General features: G+C 54.2%; 1 protein-coding gene and 1 long non-coding RNA gene across 8 annotated transcripts in view; one reads left to right on the forward strand and one right to left on the reverse strand.

Moving 5' to 3' along the window:
• LOC115302910 overlaps nucleotides 1–6786 on the reverse strand; it is a 50191-nt gene extending 43405 nt beyond the window's left edge. For 2 of the 4 annotated variants that reach the window (XR_003913710.1, XR_003913707.1), the window contains exon 1: nucleotides 6674–6786. This is a non-coding gene — a long non-coding RNA (uncharacterized LOC115302910). Of the gene's footprint in view, nucleotides 1–5934; nucleotides 6176–6673 lie in introns of those variants that run through there. The other 2 variants (XR_003913709.1, XR_003913708.1) reach the window with 2 other exon arrangements.
• FBXL22 (F-box and leucine rich repeat protein 22) lies at nucleotides 655–6766 on the forward strand. 4 transcript variants are annotated; one of them, XM_029952897.1, is made up of 4 exons: nucleotides 655–775; nucleotides 1774–2329; nucleotides 2472–2680; nucleotides 5444–5656. In XM_029952897.1, the coding sequence occupies exons 2-4, from the start codon at nucleotides 1995–1997 to the stop codon at nucleotides 5581–5583; spliced, it is 684 nt and encodes a 227-aa protein (XP_029808757.1). In that variant the 5' UTR covers nucleotides 655–775; nucleotides 1774–1994; the 3' UTR covers nucleotides 5584–5656. The 4 variants fall into 4 exon arrangements, with proteins under 4 accessions (XP_029808757.1, XP_029808759.1, XP_029808760.1 ...); XM_029952899.1 differs by lacking the exon at nucleotides 2472–2680 and having other exon boundaries at nucleotides 5444–6766; XM_029952900.1 differs by lacking the exon at nucleotides 2472–2680 and having other exon boundaries at nucleotides 1774–2318; nucleotides 5444–6766.
• Nucleotides 6787–9193: the final 2407 nt, after the last annotated feature.

Below are 9193 nucleotides of genomic sequence, written 5' to 3' on the forward strand. Positions count from 1 at the left end.
CTCTGTGGACGCCACACCAGAACACGAGGACCTCCCAGTGCCAACCTTTTAAGTTCAAAGAACCGCCTATTTCCAGAGGTCTCCCCTCTGAGAGGTACTGGTTTGGGAAGGATCTAGGAGGGAAAGTGGAGATCTTAAGGCTTTCTATTAAAACCCATCCGAGCATACCTTTTGACTGGCTAAGTGCAACCAGGGCCAAAGAGGGGCGCCGGCTGTCAGCTGTACTTGTGAACCATTAAAATGATCAGTCTGGAATATTAGTTGTAGCTAGTGATCCTTTCCTTGAGAAATGCCTCTTTGGCTGGTCTTGATGTCCGTTTTTAAGAAAAGTCACCCCTCCACTTCACCTTGGCAGTGCTGGGGTAGCCAAGCACACAGGGCCGCTAAGTCTGGTGTCTCACGGGGGAGATGGCTAGAATGTCTCTTTCCCTAGCTGCCTTATCGTTTCTTTTGTTTTGGGTTTGTTTATTTCTGAGAGAGAGCAGGGGAGGGGCAGAGAAACGGGGGCCAGAGGATCTAAGGGGGCTCCGTGCCAACCGCAGCGAACCCAGTGTCAGGCTCAAACCCACCAACTGCAAGATCATGACCTGAACACACACTCCACCGACTGAGCCGCTTAGGCGCCCCTGCATCGTGCTTATTTTACAGGCAAAGCTGCACCAGGAATGACCGACCCTTTATCTGCATTCATCTGCATTATAGCCACACAAGTGGACACAAAGTATCCCCTTGCTTCCAATTCCAATCCAATGGGTGAACAAGCAAAGGTAACCAGGTAGGTGGTGGTCCCTGGCAGAGCAGAGAAAAATCTGGTCCTCTCCTCCCCTCGCTATTGCAGAGGCAGCATGGAGCCTCCAGTATTGGCCGCCCCCAAATGTCCTACCAGACGGGTGTACACTGCTGGTAACGGACAATCGCAGAATCATGGTAGGATCCGGGGTGGGAGTGGGAGTGGAGTATTAGAAACTAGATCCACGTACTGAGAACTCTGAAGAACTTCGGGAAGGGAGAACTTAAGGGGTAATGCCTCCAGGCAGCCTCACTAGGCTCAGGGGCCCGGTTCTGAAGGCATTCACCACGAGGATCGTGTGTGGCTGGCTTAAAGGGCAAGCTTAGACTAAAATACTTAGAACTGTTTCAAGCAGTTTTGTACCAAGAGCTACCTCCTCCATCCTGACATTTTGAGAAATACAGATGAGATACAGCAGGGCACATAATTGGAAAAATGAGAAGATGTAAAGCCAAGTAAAATGAAACCTAAAATGTTCTACACATATACACAGAAATATCTTGACAGCTAAGCCACTTAAGCTGAAGTTTTGTGAAACAACTCAAGGTAAAAACAGAGCCAGCCGGAGGCCCAGGCAAGCCGGCGCCCGGTGGAGGCAGCAGGACTGAAGGTGGTTCAGGCTCGCCTGCACACCATCACCCCTGAGCACAATCACAGGAGAAGGGGAGCTACGCACGGCTTAACTTCCCGCTCCGCACACAGAGCTGTTCCCTCAGCTCTACAGACAACAGGCTGCTTCCTACTAAGTGAAGCAGAAGACTCAGTGATATACTAGAAAATGAAAAGATACAATTTATAATTGGGGTCCCTCCCAGTGAGCAGAGACTGCAGGCCTAGACGGGGGGTCTGGCCGTCCACCTCCAAGGAAAATGCCTCAGGAAGAGCCCAAAGTGTGCTCTCTGCTAAGCACCACTGTCAGCTAAAAGGGAAAGAAATCCCTTTTAAGGAAGCTATTTAACTTCAATAGGCTGTTTTTCTGCCAGGATTTTCAATTCCTCTGAACACAAGCCGAACCACAGACTGCTACACGTATGTCTGGATCCTGGCTTCCCCGCCCCGTTCGCAGAACTTCAGCACCAGTTGTTGGCCAAAAATAAACACCATTCCTCAACCATATATGTCCACCAGCCCAGAGTGGGGGAGGAGGAGCAGGAGGTAGGGCAGGTCCCTGGGCCCCGGCCACACTCCGTGGCTGCTGCACGCCATGCACCTCACCCAGCTCAACCGGGAGTGCCTGCTGCACCTCTTCTCGTTCCTGGACAAGGACAGCAGGAAGAACCTGGCCAGGACCTGCCCCCAGCTCCAGGACGTGTTTGAGGACCCCACACTCTGGCCCCTGCTGCACTTTCACTCCCTCATAGAACTCAAGAAGGACAACTTCCTCCTGAGCCCGGCCCTCAGGAGCCTTTCCATCTGCTGGTACTCCAGCCGCGTGCAGGTGTGCAGCATCGAGGACTGGCTCAAGAGCGCCTTCCAGAGGAGCATCTGCAGCCAGCACGAGAGCCTGGTCAACGACTTCCTCTTCCAGGTGTGCGACAGGTAGGCCGCCTCCTGAGCACCACTGGCTCTGGGGGTCTGGGGGCGGGGGGCCTGGCTTCTAGAGCTCTAGGAGACTCCTGGGGGGCAGGGAAGAGCAAACTACAAGACCAACATGGCTCCACTTTGGGGAGAATCTCACTAGGCCCAAGGCAGACTGTCCGGGCCTGTCCACAGCACAGTCCCCAGAGGAGACCTACAGTCCTGCGGGATCCTCCTCTGAGCTTCACACGTCCTGGAGCTGCTTCTGCCACAAAGAGGAAGACTGGCTTCAGCTGTCGCTGTCCTTCGGGCAGCTGCCCTCCCTGGCAGCCATGAAGACCTCAGGGGGTCCGGCTGGGCCTGATTTTCAAGGTCAGACACTGGAAAAGGTTCTTAGATTCAGCTATTAGCTTACCTCCACTCTCCCCAAGCAAAAACTCCCAAGCTTGTGAAATGCAACTAAGGAAGGGGAGCAAAGGTGCTCTGGGTTAGCTGAACCAAGCCAGACTCCGGGAGGAGGGGTGGTGACATTTAAGAATGGTTTCCTCATTAGAAATTTACTAATCTCACTGTACCCCTAGGGAAGGGCGTTTTGGCCTAATTTTTCAAATGACCAAATCTAAGCTCTGAGAGGTCATGTGATTTGCCCACAGTCTAGGATTACTGGATTTAAAAAAATAAAAAAACAAGGCATTGAGTTCGATTTGAATTTTAGACGAAAGTAAATTTTTAAATGTTTACTCATTTTTTGAGAGCAAGAGCGAACGACGCAGCATGAATGGGGGAGGGGCAGAGAGAGAGGGAGACACAGAACCGGAAGCAGGCTCCAGGCCTGAGCTGTCATCACAGAGCCCGAAGGGGCTCAAGCCCACCAACCTTGAGATCATGACCTGAGTCGGCTGGATGCTCAGCTGGCTGAGCCACCCAGGCGCCCCTAATCATCTGGTGGAAGTCATGTCCCCAGTACATCCCTCCCATGTGTACCGGCTGAGCCACAGGCCACCCTCCACGGGCTCACCCTCCTATCTAGGGTAGCCCGCACAAGCCGACCTCCGCCGCCAGCCTCTCGCTGAGCCCGTCTTTTCCAGTCCTGTCCTGCCTTTGAGGAAGAGCACTCTCACTTAGGCTCCGCCAGTTTGCTGCCACCCAGGTTTAGTATATGCTGTTTGCTGGCAGTATGACAGGAATGGAAGGAAACAGTGTGGTGGCCCTGCCTTGCCTTTTTTTTTTTTTTTTTTTTTTTTTAAGGCAGTAGGAAGAAAACAAGGCCATCTTGGTGGGGCCCTGCTCGGATGTGGGCACGTTGATGGGTTTAACCAGGCTCAGAAAGCAGACTGGAGTGATATCCATGGGAGGAGGGGCAAGCCTGCTCTGAAATGTTCCTTTCTGGCTCCAAGAGAACCACGTTTAGTTTCTCAAACCAGCAAGGAATGGAGCGGTCCCCCCATGGCACCATGTGGGTGCGTGGGTGCAACAAGGGGCCCCAGTGACGCAAAAAGAACCAAGAGCTTGCTGGTCGGGGTCCTGTGCGGAGTCTCCCAGCTCTGCTACTGTCCAACCCTGGGACCCCAGCCCAAACATTTAAATTCTTTCAACCTACTTTCTTCATCTTTCAAATGGAATAAATCACCTTTCTCAAAGGCTAAGACGATTAAATGACACAGTAGCACTGGCACACAGTAGGTACTACAATCCACCAAATCTGATTTTTCTAGCTGATTGCAGGGAGAGATGGGAGGACAGAGAACGATGGCAGGGAAGAAGCCCCCTTTCTCGGTTTTGTTCCTACATCGAGATCATTCTAAAGGTTCTCAGAACAAAACTTAACATCTGTGTGGCTTCAACACCTCATCATAACCACCCTGGAGCTAACAATTCCTCCCACTTGACAGATAAGGAGGACTAGCACGGTTCAGACATTTGTCCTCAGTCAGAGAGCAAAAAACTGCAGGCAAATTACCGGGGCCCTCATTCACAGAGCAGGGTGCAGACAGAGGATTGGCTGTGAAGACTAAAGAAGCCATGTGAACTTGGGAAGATGGGATGGGCTCGCTGCATGTAACGTGGCCGTGCCCAGTGTGTTTTAGTTCCTTACCTCCTTCCCCAGGCACAAGGGAGCCAGGCTAGCCCAGGCACGTGTCCTCAAGGGGTTAAGGAAGCTCACTGGGAAAGGGAAAGCCCCAGTGTAGACACCAGCTCCCTCTGGCTACAGGGAGCCAAGGCCCCTGCCCAGAAGACAGGCCCTGTGTCAGGCTCTTTACACCCAGACCCTCAATCCACTACAACCCCACTGGGAAGCATTATTCCCTCCCTGCGCTCCTGCCCCACCTCCCCTCCCCCCCTAAGAAACTAAAGCTTAGTGAGTGATTTACCAAAGGTCACTCTGCAAATAAGCCAAATCTAACTTTTGTTCAAGACCTTTTCTAGCAGCAGGTGATTAGGTTGGGGCAGAGGAGCCTCCAAACTGTGTAGAAGTGGCCCTGACTATACCCACTTCGCTCTGGTTCCTGACCTTTTTCTAAGCTGGCGTCCCGGTGAGCATGCAGTTAACTGCCCCAGTTAACTGAGCTGAACCCAGGGCTCTACAACCCGGAGCCAGGCGTACCCGGAAGCATGTCCCGACCCCAGCTTCACGGGTTGAACGTGCCTGTCTCTAAGCCACCCTACACTACAGGAAACCCTTGCTCCCACCTGACCATCCGGCCAGGTCCATCAGGGCCTAAGCTTTAAGCCAGACCGAGTGGTCACCACGCATCTCTTCTCTCACCCCCACCCCAAAGCAACAAGTCTGGAGAGTTGTCCTCCTGGATCCTGCATCTCCTCTGTCCGTAGCAGGGCCAGGGGCGGCTCATGAGGCTGAGAGCCATGCAGATTCACGTTTGGTGGAATGGAGAGGCAGAAAGACTAGGGGAAATGGGACAAAAGTCTTGATTTTGATCCTGGCCGTATCATCGCAGGCAAGTTCCTTCAACTCGCTGAGCCCCTTTCCCGGTTTCGGTGCCTACAATACGCGGAGAGTCCCAAGGCTGTTGGGAAGCAACCTGGCCTGGGAGCTCCAGGAGCGGGCGGGGTCCGGGGCGGACAAAACCCGCCACCCCGGGGGCCCCGCCCGGGGTCACTATGATCTCTCCGCAGGTGTCCCAACCTGGCGTCCCTCACGCTTTCAGGCTGCGGCCATGTCACCGACGACTGCCTCGTGCGCCTGCTGCGCTGCTGCCAGCACTTGCGCTTGCTGCGCCTGGAGAACTGCGCGCGCATCACCAACCGCACGCTGACTGCCGTGGCGGCGCACGGGCGCGCGCTGCAGACTCTGCACGTGGACTTTTGCCGCAACGTGAGCGCGGCCGGCCTGCGCCGCCTGCGCGCCGCGCGCCCGCTCCTGGCGCTGCGGGCCGAACACAGCGCCGCGATGATCCCGGACCAGCTCCCTAGCGCGCCCGGCACGGCCCTTCGCAAACTGCTGCTGCCACGCTAAGCGGACGGCGCCGAGGCAAGATACCAGGCCAAGGGCCGCCGGGCGCATAGAGCGACCTAGTTTCCAATCCCTGCCCCTCCACCTCCCAGACCGTAGCCACATCTCTGAACCTCAGTTTCCCTGTCTGCGAAATTGGGACACTAATGCCTACCTCACATTACGGTTTTAAGCAAAGGAGTGCGAGATTAAGTAACCGGATGCTGGGGAAACACTCGGATAGTTCTCACTAAACACTGGCACCTGTCCCGACGCCCTTCCGCCCCAAGTCCTCCGCCACTCACTGTCCGCAGCAGCGGGAGAGGCCCGCACCACGAACGGACTGCGATCCTCTACGGAGGCCAAAACACCCCATGGGGAGGCGTGGCCACCCGGAGCTCGCCGGTAGCGCGCAGGCGCCCTAGAAACGGAAGGGGGCGGGGCGACCTCCGCAGGCGGCCCAGCCCCCCACTAAGTCCGCAGCTCGCGCTTCCCAGGAGTGAGGCTGCCCTCCATCGCTAGCGGGCGGGAAGAAGCTGGGAAGACGGGCCTCACAGCCCGAGAGGGCCACCGAACCCGCCACGGCGTCCCTGCCACCCGCGCCTTTGCTCGCGGGCCCAGCGAGCCCGCTCGCCTTTCCCCAACAGTGACCGCACACATGATTCTAGAAAATTCACAAATTTGATTCTTACATAAATAGCATATCCTTATTCTCTACGGTTCTCCTATCACAAAGGCAGAAGAAGTCGTTTGAAAAACCTAAGTAAAGATTTGAAAACAAAAGCCGCAGCCCTCGGTAACTCTCTGGATAATGAAACCATGAGAAGCTGATAGATTTTTATATGCTGGATTTGCTCAACATGGGCACGCGCCCTGACTTACAATTTCAGGGCTTCTAGTCACTGATGTCTCACCTTCAGTCACGAAGTATAGGTTCTCAGCCACCCAGCAGCCTCCTGGTCCCAGGTACACGGTGAAAGCTTAGGTAAGAAGGGAAGGCAGGGAGCGCTCGGCAGGGCAGCGGGTGGGCTGCTCACGCTCTGGCTCCGCCCACCACCAGCGCGCGCCTAGGCCCTTTAGTCACTTGAGGCCAGGTGTTTCTTCTCTGGGAAAGAGGCTCTCCAACCCTACTCACGGGTTGCCCAATATTGGGAACCAGCGACGAAAAAAAGAGCTCCATTCTCATGGAGCTTACCTTTAGTAGAAGAGACAGTAATTGGTATTTAAAAAGATAAAGCTGCGGTGGGGGAGAGGGAGGAGCAGCAGGTAAGGGGATATCGGGCAATTGTTGGTGAAGGTTTGGAATGAGGGAAGCAACTTAAAAGGGGTTGACCAATGTGAGCCTGAGGTGGCAACATCTGAGACATGAAGTAAGGGAGGGGACCAAGCAGCATCTGGCAGGCAAATATTCCAGGCGGAGGGAATAGCCAGTGCAAAAGTTCCTGATCAAGAACAGAGACGGTGCGTTAGGGGAGGCCAATGATTAGCGTGGCTGAAACAGAGTGAGGAGGTAAGGTGAGCAGGAAACGAGATGGGCAAAGTAGGAATGTGGGTGGCTGTTGGGACCTCACAGGTTATTGTCAGCATGAAATAAAAGTTGGAGGCACCCCACCCAACCTACCCCCAGAGGGAGCCAGGGCCCCAAGCATAGATGATACACAGGTGAGCCAGAGGAGCTGAAATTTCTCCAGGCAGAACCTGTGGGTCGGCAGACGCAACCCAGCCCATCCCAACGCCTCCAGGGACTGCCGAAGGCCTCAGCTGTGCCTGGGGCCTCGTCGGGCCAGTGCTCAGCCCAGAAACAGGTGGGTAATCGCACTGAGGCCCGACCTGGCAGAATCCTTCGCACCCTTGTGTGGGGAGAGCCAGCTCACTCAGGCCGCTGGCTACACTGGCATGGGAGGACCCCTCTCCTCTGGGTGGGTGATTTCCCAGTTTACCCACAATAGATCTGGACTCTGGAAGGAGGCTTTGCAGGCCTTTCCCCCACTCCTGCAAACAATGTTGAAATCAGGCTTCCATGGGGTTAAATAATGTTTGTTTAAAATAGCGCCACTTAAACCCCAGGACTTTGCTTTTATTACCTCTGATAAGCCTGAATTCTCAGCAAGTCCTGTTTGCCATGAGCTGGTGGTTTAGTCTGGGGAACAACAGAATCCTAGCTTCAGGCTCTCCTCCGAGAGCAGTCAGACTTCTCCAGACCTCACCTTTTCTTCTTTTTTTAAAGCTTATTTTGAAAGAGAGAGAGAGAGAGAGAGAGAGAGAGAGAGAGAGAGAGAGAGAGAATCCCAAATCCCAATCAGGCTCCATGTTGTTGGCACAGAGTCCTACTTGGGGTTCAGTCTCATGAACCATGAGATCATGACCTGAGCCAAAATCAAGACTTGGACCCAGGCAGGTGCCCCTGGACCTCAGCTTTTTAATCTGTGGATTGGGGTTCCTAGAGAATCTTGCTTGCAGGGTTCTTCTAAGGATTAAGACATTATGTTTGTAAAGCAGAAGTCACTGCAAGTTCAGCTGGAATAGGGCAAACTGAGGCCCCTTTCCCTTTCCCCATGGAAGCTGTTTTATAAATGAGAGTTAAATTCTCCGGCTAAGCCTCTGGTGCCCGGTAACCCCCCACATACTGAGGCTGTCCTGATCACAGAACTGACACCATGCCGACAGCTGTGTCCAGCACTGTTTCTCCAGCTTGAATTGGGCCCTGCCCTTCCATGGAGCTTGGTTGGGGTCCCTGAGCTGAGGGCCATCTGAGGTACACCCAGAAGTCAGGCACTGATGAAATGGCTCTCACTCTGCCTTCTAACAGGTGCCGTGCACATCCCTGGGCACTGAGCAAAGCCTCTGCCAGAACACAGTCCCTTGCTTGATCAGGAACAACACTCAAGATCTTCTCTCAGATTTGCATAGAACGAGCATCACAGGCCTAATTAATCCACAGACTCCATCATCTGGGGGTGGGGGGGGTGTTGAGTGCTCTTCTGTCCATCACTTCTGACAAGTTATGACCTCTCTGAGCATGTTTATCTCTAAAATAGGACCAGTACCCTCTCTGACACTCCGATGAGATCAGGTCTAAATGTGCAGTTGCTTGGAGGGCTGGTGTAGGGAAAGGCATCCTCACATCCATGGGAGCCTGGAAAGGCCAAACGCCTGGCAGAACCTACAAGGCCTGGGCACCAGGAAGAAGCAAGCTGGGTCTATATGGGGGTGATCCAGGAACACTTGATGGAGGACAGAGCCTTTGAGCCGAGCTTGAAGACTGACCCCAGCTCCCACAGGGTCTGTGTTCCATCAGCAGGCACAGTTGAGCAAGGGCAGAGCGAGAAAGCCCAAGGCATCCCCACAGACGCCAGGGGAGATCGGAGCCTGAGTTCCAAAGCCACTTGTAAATGTCATGGAGGTTACCTGTGTCCTCACAGCTTCCATTAGAA

Source organism: Suricata suricatta, chromosome 9 (assembly GCF_006229205.1).
Source record: "Suricata suricatta isolate VVHF042 chromosome 9, meerkat_22Aug2017_6uvM2_HiC, whole genome shotgun sequence".
NCBI lineage: Eukaryota > Metazoa > Chordata > Mammalia > Carnivora > Herpestidae > Suricata > Suricata suricatta.